Below are 17,576 nucleotides of genomic sequence, written 5' to 3' on the forward strand. Positions count from 1 at the left end.
GTACAGGTGGTATCACGCCCCCCACTGAGCTGTGTGCCAGCTCAAGAATTAAAAACCAGGAGGGACTGCTGCCAGAAGGGGGCACTGTGGTCAGTTAGATCAGGTTTGATAGACTGTAAGTCACTACGTTTCTTTAAAAAATTTCTATTTCACATTCCAATTGCTTTGCTAGAACTTGAATGGATCTTTTGAAAAAATCTGTAGGACTGAGTCAAAAATAAATACACAGCTAATTAACCTCATGAACTATTTCTGGTTTTTAGCAGATTTCTGGTTTTATAAATCCTCATCCTGGAATAAGTTGGTAACTAAAAGGTGAGTTTTCTTTTTGGAATTGCAGTCTGTCAATTAATAGAGTATTAACCTGTTCCAAGGACTGAGGTACAGCCAGGGAATACAGTAAGTGAACAGCAAAACAGGAGTGGTAGCTCAAAACACGCCTCAATATACACTTCTAATGTGACAGTGTAAAGAAGTTCAAAAGTAAATAAGCATTTTACACCTATTTTGAGAGTCCCTGGTCGTCAATTTAGGAGTTCTGAAAAAAAAATCAACCCATATTCCTCTCCTTTTGCATATGTATTAGATTTATTCCATGATTTCAGGAATGAAATTTAGAAAAACTCTGCTTCTCTCTTTTAAGAATCTTGGCAGCATATCACAGACTGAACCAAAGAGAATCACTTTATACATAGAGAACAGTTTATTTTTACCTTGTGCATCTATTAACATTCTTAATGTTCCCAGCAGCTTGAACTGAACGGGGGGCATCTCCGATCTGAGAAATTTCAATACAGCTTCTGCAACGCCAGCTGATAGCATCTTAGCCTTATTTACAACTGCATGAATAAAGAACAGGGATTGATCTCAAAAACATTTCTGGAAGATGCAGTTTATTTCAGAGGTGGTCTTGAAGCAAATTTTCAGATGTGGTTTGAAAAAGAGGTTGTGAACACAGACTTCAGGTACATTGTGTGCTGGTGATACTGTGTTTTGGAAAAATGTCACGGTTCCTGTGAAAATAAGTGTTTTTTCCTAGCATGCACATCTAACTTTCTGTGTTCAGCTTGAGCACCACCTAAGGGGTAGACTCCTTCCTTTGGTCTAGGAAAGGCATCTTCCACAAAATGCATTAGGCAGAAGCCCAGGCTAATACTTGCAACCCCAAAGGTTGTATGAGGACATTTCTCTGAGTCCCAACCACACTTCTGTTTCTCACAGGCTAAGGAACTAAAGCATCTAATTAGCAGAATAACCTCTTACCCAGTTCCAGTACTTCATACGAACAACACTGTGGCCTGACATGGCTGGAGTCTGTAGTCTTGTTGCCTTCTTCCCCTCTCCAGCCTCTCTCATTCATCCCTTCCACTAGTCCATGTTCTCCACTTTCACAGAGCTTTTTGAAATGCATTTAAGGTGCAAACCTTGCCCAGTAGTGTACTTGGAAAAAAGTACTGATTAGGTATTTGATCATCAGAGCTCATCACTGAGGTCAGTTATTACTTGGAACACTGCTAAACCTCAGTGGGTTTAGTTATGTATGCATGATCATTTCTAAAATTTATGATTTGTCAAAACTGAAAATAGTAAAATAAAGTTAAATGGATGAAAGACTTATTTTTGGCTTGGCATAGGAAACCATAGACAAGTGTTACGGATTTGCTTTGTTGTTTCGTGCGCGTGCTCTACCTTTATGCTTGGGTAATCAAAACTCATACAAATTAAGTTACTAAGAATGACAAAATTAGCATTCAGCTTACTGCCAAAAAACAGTAACTAACTGCAATAGGCTGGCCATTCTGTCAGTCTACCTCCAGCTCTAATCTGGCAATTTTCAAAGTCTTAAGATGCAGTGTTTTAAAAAAGTGGGCACTGTTCTGTGGTGGGGACCCTCAGCTGTGAGACAGATTGCAAATGAAGCAAGCAAAAACAAAAAATAAATATGCAGTGCTCTGGACAAAAAGGGTTGAGAAATCATATTCAAGGCCTCCTCAGCTTCTTGCCAATTACAAGGCTGCCCTTTCCTTGGTGGGGGCTACTACTGTGGGATCAGTGGCAAGGGACAGTCACTATGCCCATGATGTATTCAGAACTGCTTGTCTCAACTGCTGTGCAGCAGACACAAAAGCAGTGATGGGCCAGAATGAAAAGCAGCAGTCTGACCTGCCTCTAGGACTGTCAGTCAGTGCTCCCATTCCCTGGGGGGTACAGTGGGAGAACAGAATTTCACCTTCATGTAGTTAGCAATGCAAAGAGAGGCTTACCAGGAATAGCCAGGTTTCTGAGAGCACTCAGTGCAGCGTGCTGCACAGTTACGTTTCCATCCTCCACATGTCTGTCTAGCAGATCCATCAGCTTTTGAACTATGCCATTATCCACCATATGGATGCAGTTTCCGTCTGTGTGAGATGTAACAAGTTACTTGTGAAGAGAAGATTATTACTAAGATTTTTACAATAGCTTCTTATGAAGAGATGGGTTATTTCCTTGCTCCTTTTTAGATTTCATTGTTGAGAATTTGACCACCATCATCTGTGAGAATCGCAGTGCTCATGACAAGCTTACAAGAGTGACAGAAGAAATACTGAATAAGGCAGAAATCCCCTATACCTCTCTAGACATGCAAAATAATATTTTTAAAGTAGGCTTAATGGTTTTGAGGACTGTAAAGTTTAAAACTAGTGATGTTGCTGCGTAACTCAACAACAGCTTTACTACAACACAGTTCTTGGTTGTAGCTCTACAGACAGAGCATGATAGAGGGCCACACATAAATTTACATAAGCTATTATAGCATGTTCTTACCATTTCTGGCAAAATTTGCAATAGCCAGTGCTCCTGCAAGCTGTAGCTGATGACTATTGGAAGGAATCCATGAAAGTACTCTTTGGAACACACTGCCTTTTCCTCCTTCAAATAATTTCTGCATGGATTCATCTGGGGTAAAAAGCACAGACAGCAAACCAGAGTGTGTGTTAGGGAAACTGTATTTGTGAAGCTCTACTGGTTGCACTACAATTAATCCAGACCTTCAATGACAGACAAAATCTGATCTGTTAAATGTTTACCTGGTGGGTAGCAGGTCATCCAGGTTATTTAGAAAATCAATAAATAGTGAAATTTGGCAGCTAAACAGCACTACAAGTACTTACCTCCAAGCAGTAACAGAACCATAAGATCAGAAGCTGTTTTAAGCTCTGCAATATCATCCTCTTTGTCACTGTCCACAGTCTTCTGGACGATCTCAAGTAAGCACTCCACCAAACCTGCTTCAACCAGCTGCAGTTTAATGACATCTGGAAAACAGCATGGATAATAGGAGTCAGAATTAGGATTTTAAATGCATCTATCATACACACATATGTAAGATGGACTGTAAGAAACAGTGATGTCAGTGTTTTCACTGACAACTTGTGTACGTAAAACCGCAAGTTCCTTATCTGAAATTCTTATGGCCAACTTCTATTATTATTTATCTAACAGGCTGTCCCTGGCTCTGGACTGCCTTTAGAGCACAGTCATAAGCTGAAGGTGTATGGAGCTCTTCACTTCTAAAAATAAAGATATTTCTCTACAGCAGATTTCTGGCACCTCAGTCATGGCACAGCAGATTCATAAGGACTGTGCTGTGTTCACGCTTTCCAAAGAGAGTGTATCTGCCATTCGTTGAAAGAGCTGCAGAAGGAGTGCAGAAAGGGCAAATCCAAAAAGCTGGGTTGGTAGAGAGGTTTCTTCTGGAAACCAATGAAGTAAACTCATTTCTTAGTTGTTACTAAAAACAAGGCTTGAGAAGGTAAATTTTTTTTCAGGTGACATAAAATCTGTGAACAATATTTTTTGTCTTGTTTCTAAAATAACGAAGTATTTAACAGATATTTCCCTTGGAATCTCCTTTACATGCCTAAACTCCCTTTCTGTTAAAAGGAAATGGCAGGCTGTCTTATGCTATGTTAGGTCTTTTCATACATGGAAGTGATTCTGGTAGTTTTTTGCATGCTGATTTTGAAAAATAGCCACAAAGCTCTGCAGAAGTGTGCAGAAAAAGTAGATTTCTGTCAGTTTTCTACATGAAACAGTATTTTAACAAAAAGGTGTTTAACCCAAGTTAAAATATTTTTAGGCCAGGGGTTTGTAAATACTTTTTCCTACAGTTTACAAGCCACACTTGGGAGAGCAAGTGTGTTCTACCTCTGGTGAAGGATGTGTCCGACTCTCAGTTTCCTGGTGTCACTAGGCTTTTTGCCTCAGTGAAATTCATTGTTCCTCTAAGAGCGGCTGACCTACTCATGAACTTTGTAAATGAAATGCAAAATCTGCAACTGAGATTTTTTTTTTTAAATAGGCACTTTTGCACTGAGGGGTTTTAAAAACAGAGAATTCCTGTAGATAGAGAATACTGGTTGCAGATGTTCTGTGATTTGAAATTGAAATAGCTACACCAGCATGCTTAATCAACAAGTAAATTAGGAAAAAAAACTTTAAAACACCCCAACCACCAAAATCTGCAAATACTTGAAGTTTTTTTCCCTTCTGACCTATTGCTAATTATCTACAATCAAAACACCAAAACAGTACCAGCAAAGTAAGCTCATTTAATTATGCGTTGAATCAGCAGTGGAAATGTTTTTCTGACTATCTCTCAACATCTGAGCACCTGAGTTAGGGTCAGCAGCAGTGAATTTCTCAAATCTTATTGCAAATAAAAAACATACTCTTATGAAAAAGTAAGCATTTGAAATGACATATGTCAAATACACAAGAAGTTCAATTTGGGTTAATCTCTGAGGATGGAACTCTTAGAGCAAATTGTAAATTATTACATATTAAACTATATCTTTTGGAAAAAATGTGTTATTTTTAAAACTGAAAAATGGAATTGATTTTCCATGCCACTTAAAATAAAAGTCAAAATAACTTTTTTAATTGAAGTGAAAGTTTATCCTGAATTATACTTTGTAAAACAGACACACAGCGTGTGTATGCACAACAGAGTAGAACAAAACATAAATCTGAGTTTTCAGTTCTTTCTAACAATCTATTCAATTAAAAAAAGCTTTAATGCTGAGGTGGTTAAAACAAGGTTAGAAAGCCAACAAATGTGATGTCTTCCTTACACAGAACTGCTTCCCACATCAGTCCAGCTCCACCTGTTAACTCATTTCTTTATTTCCATTTAAAGCAAATGATACACTGTACAAGCTACATCCATCTCATCCTTTGTTTCTCTGGGAGGAACATCCCAGAGCTGTGATCATGGGTGCACATCAATTCCTGCTCTGGCTTGAGCAGTGAGTCAAACTCCCAGGGACTGCTTGGGGCTATGTAAGATACACCACCAAACACTCAAATTAAATTCATATGATCTCTCAATGAACAGTAAGGGCAGACTGTCCAGCCCTTAGCTCTGCAATTGACTTGCCCCTAGCAAAAGTAGTGTTATAGGAAATGGAACTGCAGTGGCTCTGTGATTCCAGGAAATGATGTCTTGGTGCTCCAATGCTCTCTCTGTTTGCAGACAAATGTTGTGAAGCTCTCTAAAAAGCAGCTTTTGATACTCCCACTGTGGGCACAGGGCAATAAAAAATAACACAATCATATACAGAGTGAATCAGCAATGGAATTAGCAATGTGCTGGCTCTTGTCATGTGCTCAACAATTAAGACCTATCCACTTTTCATGAAACTACAATCACAAGGATCAGCTGTGGTGGCTTCGGAAAGAGGCAGCCCATTACTCTGTGTGTAGTGCCTGAAAAGGACATTGGTATACTGAAATAAAAAATACACGTAAGAGAATGAGTAAAAGAGTAAGAAAAAAAAATTCTCACCATTTTCTGCCAGGGGGGCCAAAACTTCAAAAATCATCTCTTTTTTATCATGCTCTATTTGCTTCTTGAACAGTTTCACAAGCTCTTCAGCAATGTTTGTGTAGGCAAACTGCTCCTTACTTGACTCTGTGAAGCAAAAAGAGAAATTCAGTATAAAGTAAACAAACCACATCAAAAGGTAGAATTACTTTTTCTCTTTGTTACTAGGTTACTATTCAGTAAGATGACTAACTGCTCTTCATAGACAAGAGCAATAGACTCATGCTTGTCACAAAATGAAAAGATAAATGTCTGACACTTTGAATGTGCTGACCTGAATTAGTTATGGTTAAGGCTCTTAAAAACATATAAATATATGATTCAAAGCTGTTGTGTCTGGCTTTGCCCAACAAAATGTAAGGTAGCTACAGAAACAGTAATAGTACAAAAATAATTAGTTCTTGATTTCCCTCAACAGAAAGAGGAGCAAGTTATATACTGCATTTTCTATGGGAGAGATGAAGATTTGCACAAATGCTTTAATATTTAAATGGTTTCACGATGGTGACATTTCTTTTGAAATCTGTGTGTGGCTGTTGCTGGGCCATCTCATACTGCACAGATACAGCATAAAGCAGTTTTACAGATGGGCGAGATTCCTACCAGATTAGCCAGCAGATCTTCAAATGTAAATTCAACAAAAGCATCTCTTATACCATTGCCCGTATCATATTCCTCCTCACTGGCAGTATTACAAGGGATGCAGGTGGTAGGGCTGGTGTTCTGCATTCTCCAGTTGCCACCTCCTGAGGGCCATCTGTAGTTAGAAAACCTTCCAGCACCTTTGCTATTGCTTTGATGGATGCTTAGGGATTTACTTTACTGTAGAACTGCCCCCAAGGACTTGGGAAAAGCATGAACTGCAGTCCTAGACACTTTCGTGCACATCTCATTATTATTTTCTCTCACTATGCATGGTTGCATAGTATATTCTATGTGGATTTTTGATCTTTCCAGTATTTTAGCAGATCCATCACTGGTTTGTGCCCTGCTTTGAAACAGAATTAGAGTCATATAATGCTTTTCAAGGGATCTGTGCAATGCTGTTGTCTCATAAGTGATGAAAAATAACAACCTCACAAAAAAAAATCCCTGAAGTTACAAGGCAAAAATAAAATAATACAGTTACAATGTGATTGACTATTGCTTAAGGGAGAATAAAGTATCACACAGTAAATTTTGTGCCAGTGTGTATGAACTGGAAGGGAAGCAGCTGCTGTAAAGTTTCTTTCCCATGGTTCTCATTACTCAACAAGACAGAGCTGGATCTTTCCAAAAAGGGAAATGAAATTCTCAATGAGTTCTCTCTTTATTATATCTAGTATCATTATGGTTTTGATTGTATTTAAGCACTAGAACTTTCAGTGTATGACTCTTATACTTTCTGCTGTGCAGACACAGTACATAGCACCCATCTTGAAGACCTCTGATTTGTTAATTTCTCTGGTGCTACTTTGACGCTTTTCTTGTTGTCAACTTGTTAAGAATTGTCTGCTGGAAATAAATGTATTATGTGTATGATCAGACTAAACTAGGTAATATGATATTTTCTCTGGCCTTGAAATCTGTAAACTCAGGCCACCAAATACTACAAACTCAGAGATATATTTTTCATATTTTGAACTGCTGAATGTTCTTAGATGATATTGTAAGTGCTATGTATTATTTACTCCAGTGCAAAAAACACCCCAACTCATAAAACTAGAATGTCACCAAATAGGTTAGCAAAAGAACAACAATATAAACCACAGATGTTAATAAAACACAGACCTTAGCAACCCATTGATTTACACATGGTTGAATTCCAGTGAAAACTGATCTGCTTGCAAAGACATCGGATCAAAGCAGGACCACAGAGTTCAATTTAAATGAAGTTGTAACTAAAATTAAGATTTATTCATGATTTATACATGGAGGTATTTAGACCAGAATATGTTAAAATTTAGCACCTAAAATAATACTGTATATGCAGATTAACAAACTGTGCCTGTCTCAGTTTCATTCAGAGATTTTCATGAGCCGAATTTAATTTTGCTAAAACTTTGTGGAGCTACACCAGGATACAATATTTATATTATCAATAAAAAATTCACATTAAGTAGCAGTGCTATGGAAATACTGTTAAGATGATTTAAAATGTGCTTAGTTGCACTGAAGCACATTAACATAAAACATAAGGTTGAATTAAGTACCCAAATAAATTTCAGTTCCTGAAGGGGGGGAAAAAAAGAGACAACTATATATTCTAGAGAAAATAAGCAAAAATTTCTTGTCTATTACTGTTGAATGTACCAAAAGGACTTGAATGAGCTTTTGTTAGTCTTTAACTAAGACTTAACATTATGAAAACTAGATGTAAATTTGAGATTAGTATCGTGGACTTACCGAGTTCTGCTAAATTGCCAAATGCAACAAGGCACATTTCTGTCAGAGCTGCATTTTGGCAATGAATACCCAACAATTTCACTAACGTAGGAATAACACCCATATTGATAAGCTGTGACTGCAAGGTATCTACATAAAAAGAGAGTACAACAGTGAGTTAGCATTTCTCTTCATAGTACTGTTCTTTTAACCAAAAAAGCATTTTTCATACTAAGCAACTACTAGGCAAAGCAGCATTAAAATGTCTGTCTCCTCTACTCTTCAGACTAGGATTTGGTCCAGATTTGAGATATGAACTCATAATTCTCCTTGTCCCTGGCAATGGAATGTACTCCCAGAAATATTCCTTCCTGATCTGGTCATAGGGTATAGTGAATTATGCAGCTATTGTCAATTTTGTGGTTATCAGGTTCCTAATAAATGTCAAGTTTTATTCTGGACTCACTGAGACTAGCTGACTGAAATTGACCTGAACTAGGTCAGTGAAACAATGATTTATCTGAGAGCTTTTTCTATATACTGTTTTTTAAATTAAAGATCAAAACTGGAAAATTAAAATTAGAATGAATATAAACTGGCACTGAAATAAACATGAGAAGTTTTATAAACACAGGAAGTCACAATGTAGATTATGAAGAGCTTGAGAAAAAAGAAGGTTTAATAAAGACAAAAAATGGAAGGTTTAAGAAAAGTCCTTAGAAGCCATTCTGATAATTTCTTGCACAGGATGAAAGTTTATAGTATTTACAAGTAAGAAAAGTATTGCTCCTAGGTGTCTGCAAATAGAAAGGTGCTTTGATGGTTAGGTAGAAACATGATTGGTTTAAAAGATTATTTATAACAGTATTTCCTCTTACACGTTTTACCTATAACACAGCAAAGAAGAAAAACATTGTTTCACAGTTGAACAGAATGAAGCAGACATAAACACAGCAGATGTTATTTAGTAATTTTCCTAAGCATCTTTTTTTCCTTTGTTTCTAAAGCACTTCAACTATGTTTAAATGTTACAGACTCAAAAGACAAGGATCCAAAGCTCAGTGAAGTCAAGAGAATTGTGCTACTTCATTTAGCTTTTGGTCAAGCCCTACTGGGGAATTATGGAGTGGGGTTTCCGTTTGGTTTTTTCATTTGCTTATTTGTTTTTTTTTAGTGTGGTTTTCTTGTTAAGGAATTAATTCTAGGCAACTGAAATCAGTTGGAATTCTTGTATCTGTGGCATCAGAGCCATAAAAAATTGCAGATTTTTACAGGGAGATAAAACCATATGACATCTGAAGTTTAGCAAATTTAGAATCATCTCATGGTCTCAAAAAACTCTTTGCCCTCAAAATTCTGCCAAGTGTGTTTGAAATTTTCATATAATGAAAATTATTATATGATTCCAGAATGTTTAGCTCATTGGTACTTTGATACTAATTATGAATTTGTTATACCAAGTAAGTAAATGGCATAGTTACTACAGGTTATTGGGGATGAGCAGGAATCCTTATGGCTTGACATCTTTAATAAAACTGTATTACTTACCAGTAACTGAATTTCCTTTTTTGGGGGGAGGGATTAACTCTTCCACAGATTCATGGTCTTTAGTGAAATTTATGAGAACGCCATGTCAGACACCAAAGAGCTGCTGAAGTTGTCAAATTTCAGGTAAGTACAAATTGTACTAGCGCATGCATTGAATGCCATTTTACCTCTGGCAGATGTGTCAGTCACTACTACACTCTCCTACTTCATTCCAAACTGACTGGAAAAATCTGTCTTTCAATAGGAAAACTGGGGAGAGAGGGAGATGGAATGGGTCTACAGAAAAAAATTCTGGGAATAGGAGAACTCAAGTTACTGGTAAATAATCTGGTTTCGTCCTCGGTTTGTGATTGTCCCATGCAAACATTTAAAAATTTGGAAGGAAAACTGGTCATCATGGAGAGTGGGAGAAAAAAGACACAAATGCCATAGAAAATCATTTGGAATGAAATTGCTTTGTTACTAGACTATACCTTTAGCCATTCTAAAAATTACTTTATCCAGCTGTAATGGATAAAGAGACAATCTCTATGGACTTCATTCCAACATCAGAAGCATAAACTCTCCATTTTGAGCAGGTTTGTTTTTTTTTCCTGCCGTCTCTTTTTAAATTAAAATCATATAAAAAGCATGGAGGGAAACCACATAATCTTTGAAAGGAAATAGGAATCTTAAGAGCCAGATAGAAAGATATATGGTTGAGAGCACAGAGTGCACTGACTAAAGGACCTCTAGAATTTCCAAACTAAAAAAAAAATGAAAAAAAAGCCATATACTAAGAAAGAAGAATTGTATTGCATCAAAAGTCAGGCATTATACCAGACTCCATACCAGTCTGATTTTCCCAGAGCAGAAGGATGGCACCTGAGTACAGGAAATATCTACAGTAGTAAGAATGGCATTACAAGAACTGACAATAAGGTAAACATTGCTTTAACAGCAGTAAGTGCTAATTTAAAATTTGTATATTTTCTCTTTTGACAAAGACAGGGCAACCCTGTGAGTCACAAAGCTGCACAGGAAGCAAGACCTTTGAAAATAAAAGGCTGCCAGCAGCTATTTGCCATGTTTATACTTAAGCCTGGGCTTACCATACAAATTCTGGACCTGACATTTACATCTGTCATCATCACCAACAGCAGGCTCTTTCTCTAGCAAAGTCTACTAAGCATTTTAAGAGAAAAATATCGGGCATCTCACTGGTATGGAGACCTACAGCAATTTTTAGTTCTGATAAATGAAAAATACCTAAGTGGTTCAGTCTTAGCTGGAGGGACTGCCAGCAGTTAGTTCTCTCTCTGCCCTAGGAAAACCTCATACTGGGTAACTTAGACTAACTGCATGTCTTGGCCTTTCACTGCAGGAAGTGTTAATGCCCTACTAGAGCAGGAGACAATTTTGGGGAAACATGCATCCATCCTACAATCAGTTGCCTGACACAGGACTGAAGAGAGCCGTGACACCTGGCAACGCTGTGTTTCAGGATGAAACAGCACTTCTATCACTTCCTAAGCAGAACTTTATGCACAGCGAGCAGGAAGCATGAAGAACTGAATGCCTCTTCTGAATTTATGACTTAGAACCACAATTTACACTGCTATCACAAGTTGCTCTATGCCTGTGTGTTCTTTTAGGGTGAAAAGCACTGACAGTGATGCTGTACAGATGCATATACAGGTAGATAAAAGGCAATCAATACATGCGCCAGCACAAAGAATTACCTACCTAAAACTTGAATTTCAATGGCTCCATGTCCTTCGGTGACACACATGGAAACTCCAAAGAGTAAGATCTGAGGAGAATATCCCAAATTGAGAACTTTATTGGGGGCATTTTAGTTAAAAATGCTGATTTAGGCTAATTCATGATTTTGAAAAGAATTTTAGAAAACAACTCATCATTTGTGTCCCATCAATTACTGCAATTATAATGCTGAAGTAGTTTTGTAAAAATTGATGGTACATTTTTATACCCTAGAGAAACCTGCTTGCAATCCCCACAGCTATGTTAAATCATGACAGAACATAAAAGTGATTGTATTGATTATCTCACTATAGTAAGGAACATACTTTTTATCATACTTTAGGTTACTTTGCAATTAAGTGTTTTGAGGTCTCAAAAGCATGCTAGGCATCTCTAGCTGTGATGTAAATGAAACAAAACCCATGACAAGCATGAAAATTAGCAAAGGCAAGTCTTAGGAGGAAGCATTACTTAAATATTGCTGTCAGACCATAATAATGGTGCCATAAATCTCCCTTACATTTCTTGTATATTTACATAGCTTCTGCAGATGGTCAACAGTGCACATCAGACCCCAACATTCATTCCAGTTGCTAAGAGTTTTGTGAGAATAAGAAAGGCTCAGCAGTCGTATGAGATAACATCAGGATGCCACGTTTTACAAAAGTGCTGAAGGAAAGACAATCTCGACAGACTGAAGTTTGCTATGAAATGAAATGAGGCAGCAGTGTATAAACATAATTATTTTTATCAACATATATATGCTTATATATATAAATGTATGTATACTTTCACATGCATACTGTATCCAGTTAACTTCTGATCTCTGATTTGACTATCTAATAAGCCAATTGGCCTAGTTTTTCCATAATTTCTGCATTTCTTTAAAAAGCATTCATGGTCCGTTTTAGAGATCTCAAGAGACAATTCGTTACCTTATGGACTGATCCCATTAACTTGCAAATAGTATTGGCTCACACGATTATGGGATCTGCAGAATAACCACTCATATTTCTAACTCTTTTATGTGTTTGCATATGATTGTTAGGTTTATTAGATTAGTTATTAGTTTTCCCCTCTTTATCCAAGCCTGCTTTGCTTCTTGCTCTCAAGCAGATTAATGGCTGCACAGAAGCTAGTAACTGAAAGCAGGGATGAGTTATTTGTGTCCGACTGAATTTGGGTAATAAAATACAGTTATGACACGAGGGTTGAGATAACCTGGGCTGAAGGCAAAGGGATGTTTTCCATCAGAAAAAAACCCCTCTCATTTCTAGCAGTGCAATTAAATATCAACACTTTTTTTTTTTAAGCTTAAAAGAACTGCAAGAAATGCCGAGGTTTGAGTTTGTTGTCTTAACAATTGTAGTTACTAATGAAATGATAAGATACCAAGGAAGCAAAGAAAGAGAAACAGTAAGCAAAAATAATTCCTGAACACAAGAAGATGACACAAGAACCTTGTAAAAGGAAGCCTATTTTTAAAGCTTAGACAATACTGTTATATGATTGGAGTTACAATTGCAACATGAGTGTCCAGAATCAGGATGAGATACAAGAATGCTCCATTAATTTGCTCTGTTTAGGAAAAGGAAGTCTTACTTGTAGCTGCTCCTTAGTTGCCTTTTTTGTAAAACTCATGTATGATAAATCCCTTCAAATACTCAAGACCAAGTCTTTCATGTTAAAAAAAATATAAGGCAATCAATAGTTACTAATAATGAAGTAGTAGCTAGTGGAAAAAGAGGGCAATTAGCTGACTGAGAATGACAAACTGGAATCAAATATAACATTTTATTACTCTTTTGCTCATAAAATGCTGATGATTAGAAAATATTAGGGTGTTCACAGATAATTAGATGCAACTAAGAACCAGCTGTGCTGTAATGGTCCTTATCTGGATAGCTGGTACAAATTAAGAGTGCAAGTGATTAAGAGCAGTTAAAGAAATCTTCCAAGCCCCCACCTGTAACTTTTTAACACAGCATGCCAAGCTGGAAAAGATTATGGAAACATGAAAAGAGAATGCAGAAGTGCTGTTTCAAAGACTGAAACACTTCCTTCTTGCCTAATATTTTTTCTTTTATTTTTGTCCAATTGGTTTCCATAACTACGGACAAAGAAATCTGTGACTCTAGGCTGCAATTCCATACTGCTCATCCTTCAGCAAAACCAATGCAGTGTTTTATCTTCTTTGTAAGTAGCTGGGATCAAACCTTTGCAAGTAAATCCCAAAAATGGTATTCACTAAGCTTTGAGCACAATTAACTGTCAGGGTAATCTCAGTTTTGATGTTTAACAGGTCAGCAAAGAACTGCATTTAGTCGGAATATTATTCACTTGCTGCTGCAATGCATGGAAGTAAGTGGGTGTCTCGGGCTCCTATCCTGAAAATTTATGATGGCCCACAGGTGATATTTTTAGATCAGCTCACAATTATGGTCCAGTTGTACTCATGACTCTTAAAACTGGCAAGACAGGTCAACTACCTGTTTCTCCATTTACATGCTACAGTTATGGTCACTGAATTTTCTTCTAAAAATTTAGTCCTCTAAATCATTCTTTCTTTAAAATACTGATTTTGCATACTATTAGGGGTTTGATTCAATCATTGCCCCAGTCAGTGATCAAATTCACAATGGAACTAGAGGACACAAATCTTACACAGCCTACCCATGAAAGCTGGGCCAAACATGAGCTTGGTTCCTACAAAAGGGACCCTTCCTCATGAAGACAACCAAGTCTGTGGGGTAAGGTGGAGGTTTGGTAAACCCCCAGCACTCCTCCCTGATGTGATGGTAGAACATGGGGCTGGTGAGCACCTTGATCCAAGAGCTTGGAATACTGCATTTCTCACTTCTGACACTGCTTCAGTGGCTGCTGTGAATAGTGTGTGTGAGATGAAAGATGTCCTTTAGCAGAGGGGAGAGCAGCTAGTGAATCCTCCTGGCTGTCACTGAACCACACAACTGCTTTATTGATTGCATCAGAATAAGCTATCTTACTAGATGGAATGAGTCATTTATTCAATGTTCCTAACAGTTAAGCTGTTCAGAAGCTGCTTGTTTGGGAGATTTATCTCATAATTAGTTTTCCTAGAGAAGATCTCTGAGAGCTTGGTCACTGAAGCAAAACTGATAAAAGTATCTCTACACATCACTTTTGGATTTGTCTGTCTTGAGCTACCAAGTATACTATATGCTCGTTAGTCTTAATTAATACAGAGCATTCTGGTAGCTTAGAGGTGCGAATATCTATTTGCTCCAAATATTGTAACAAAGAAAATACTGACTTAACACTATGAAATGTAATAAATGTGATACTCATGCAAAGTGGTCAAGGAAAACAGTTCCTGGAAACTGTAAGAAATGAAGTAACTAGAAAGTTGATATTTTGGAGAAGATGGAAGAAATACTGTAACGAAGAATTCTTAGATAATGGAAAGAAAAGAGGAGGTAAAGAAAACAGTGTAAGAATGAGCGAAAGAGATGAGACACGTACAACAGTTATATTTGGAGCTGGATGAGTAACACAAAGAGCTGAGATCTCCAGAGAGATAGCACAGAAAACACACATGGAAACGATGCTAGAAGAGATGATAAAGCAGATTAAAAATGTATACAATAAAACCTATGGACCATCCTGAGAAGTAGAAAAGTTTTGGGGAGATAGCATTGGAAAGTGAGTTACAGCAAGTGCTGCCTTTCAGGAAATGGTGAGTAACTAATAAAGAAGATATTTCATCCTAAGATGAGACCTGCAATTCAGGAAATGGGCATGACTGAAGACAATGTAATTACTAACTGTATTTGTAATCTGTGCCATTGCAAGTCAGGAGAAGAGCCTCTCTGTAGCCCTCCTAATGTATTCCAATTTTCTTCACATTTTGAAAACTTGAAAATGTGTGAATGCTGTAAATATATTTTGGCACATTAAAACACTCGTGTGCAGAAGCAAGCTAGGTACTATTTTGTACAACTAATGTAGAATGCTTACTCTCAGTGGTCAAGGGTTTCTTATTTAATATACTCTCATGGTTTTGTCCCAGTCTCTAAACATCTCCAATTAATGAGACAATGAACATAAACTTATAATTTGTAGACACAGAACAGCATTGAACATACCTATAAATGATTCCCCATTTATTTAAGAACAATGTAACATATGGTTTTATATACATTTCACAGGAAGAAAAATTATTTACTGTTTGGCATACATACCCTTAAATAATTAACAACACTGCATGTCTGCACCAAATTAGTCTTATGATGTTATTTGATACTAATGAGAAAGAGAGGACTTAATGTAACCTTCTTATTAACTTCTGTAAATCTTTACATCTTTATGCTTTGCTTTTAGACAAGTAAATTCCAGATATTGATCTTAAAACTTTACACAATCTATGTTATATGGAATTGTATCAGGAATATATCTAGTATTTTTGGGAACATAATTTTACTGAACCAGAAAATTGTATATGTGAATTGAGGTCCCTGATCTCTTCAGAATAACTTAGTGTTAAGCATCCACAATGTAAACCTACAGATGATTTTAACTTTTTTATCTTTTTTTTGTTGGGGTTGTTCTCCTGGTAGACATAAAGCAAATTTTCGGTGTTGTTTACCATTCTCATTGCTATAGTTCATCAGCATGCCACAAAAGACAGTCAAGAGCTTCTCACTGGCTGGATCTGTTTTACTGCACAGTGACCTTAAATGGTCTACTACAATATGTGCACCACCTGCATGGTCAACTGCGTTCCTGCCCTCATCTGTAAAACAAAGAGTTACGTTAAAAAAAAATGAAACCAAACCCCACCGTCGAATCCCGAACGTAACAGTATCATACAAAATGAAGCTTTTAAACAGTGAAGTCATTTCACCAGTGTTGTCAAATTCATCTAGAGAGATGAAGGCCAACTTTTAGTGCAACAGAGCTAGGAAAGTGAAAACACCTACAACAAAAACGATTAACCACCTGGCACTAATACCTTTGTAAAGAAGTTCAGTGATTGAGACAGAGCTGCTGGAGCTGATAAATAACATTCTGAAGATGCACTGAGTTTTGCCAGAGGGAGGTTCTGAGAACTTGCCATAGCTTAGTCCATATACAGATAAATTACTCTTGCTGTTTTGCAGATCAAGAAATTGAAATACAGACAATAAATTGCTTGGATTATTTAAAAACAGAAAGGAGAATAAAATGGACAAAGCAGACGGAGGTGCTAGTTCCCAGTGGCAACTGTTCATGCACTCTCTCTGCCACACAGCATGTTCTTTGTACTTCTACAGCTGAAAATTAGTACCACTATTAGATACTTTTTGTATGGCTAAAAGAAAAATTTACTCTTCATCTATAAAAGACTACAACGTTCTGAAGGGTTGTAAATAACATACCATAATCTTTGTATGGAACTCTTCCTATATAACAAATCAGATTTGATGCAACAGTGTAGGAATAAAGGAAAAATAGGCCTTCTATTATAGTAATCATCAATACTGCTTCCTTTCCCAGCAATAAGCAATAGACAACAGTCAATAAACTAAATTCCGGGGCTTCCAAAAGAAGGGATTTCCATGTGATCTACCACTGGAATCAGCTGGGAAATCTGGACTAAAACCTTCAGGGGAAGGAGGAGGGAATCACTAAAGTTTTGAATATAACAAAAAAACCCAACCATCTCCTCAATTTCTTCATGGCCCCAAAGCAGATCTCCTCTTTTCCTTGTTCTTCACCACTCTACCATCCCTCCTCTCTCTCCCCATCGTATGTGCGGGTCAAGCTACCAAGTTTTCATCATTCTGCAGTGTATTCAGCATGAAACCCAAGGCTGTACACATTTACAATATGATCTTCCACTGTAAAATGTTCCAAAGCTCAGCAAAAAGAAGCTTCTACATCTTCCAATTCTTGTTAATACTATTAGCAAACTATATATACCCCTTATACTGTATATAAAAAACAGGTTTCCAAGTGTTGCATATAGGGACTTCAGAAAATCTGCCAAATGGAGCTAAAGGAAGGGTAATTCTTGACAGGTCTTAAAAAAGTAGTA

General features: G+C 37.1%; 1 protein-coding gene across 5 annotated transcripts in view; it reads right to left on the reverse strand.

Annotated features, from left to right (window-relative positions):
* The window catches only part of RAP1GDS1 (Rap1 GTPase-GDP dissociation stimulator 1), an 89,946-nt gene that overhangs the window by 9,552 nt on the left and 62,818 nt on the right, over positions 1-17,576 (reverse strand). For 4 of the 5 annotated variants that reach the window (XM_014263173.2, XM_014263172.2, XM_088056398.1 and 1 more), the window contains 7 exons: positions 16,146-16,292; positions 8,252-8,380; positions 5,828-5,953; positions 3,153-3,296; positions 2,806-2,937; positions 2,265-2,399; positions 714-839 (listed from right to left, as the gene is read on the reverse strand). In XM_014263173.2, coding sequence (XP_014118648.1) covers positions 714-839; positions 2,265-2,399; positions 2,806-2,937; positions 3,153-3,296; positions 5,828-5,953; positions 8,252-8,380; positions 16,146-16,292 — 939 coding nt within the window. The remainder of the gene's footprint in view (positions 1-713; positions 840-2,264; positions 2,400-2,805; positions 2,938-3,152; positions 3,297-5,827; positions 5,954-8,251; positions 8,381-16,145; positions 16,293-17,576) is intronic. The other variant, XM_014263175.2, reaches the window with a different exon arrangement.

Source organism: Pseudopodoces humilis, chromosome 6, assembly GCF_049639895.1.
Source record: "Pseudopodoces humilis isolate 2021_Gansu_Grassland_sample_001 chromosome 6, ASM4963989v1, whole genome shotgun sequence".
In the NCBI taxonomy this organism is placed as follows: domain Eukaryota; kingdom Metazoa; phylum Chordata; class Aves; order Passeriformes; family Paridae; genus Pseudopodoces; species Pseudopodoces humilis.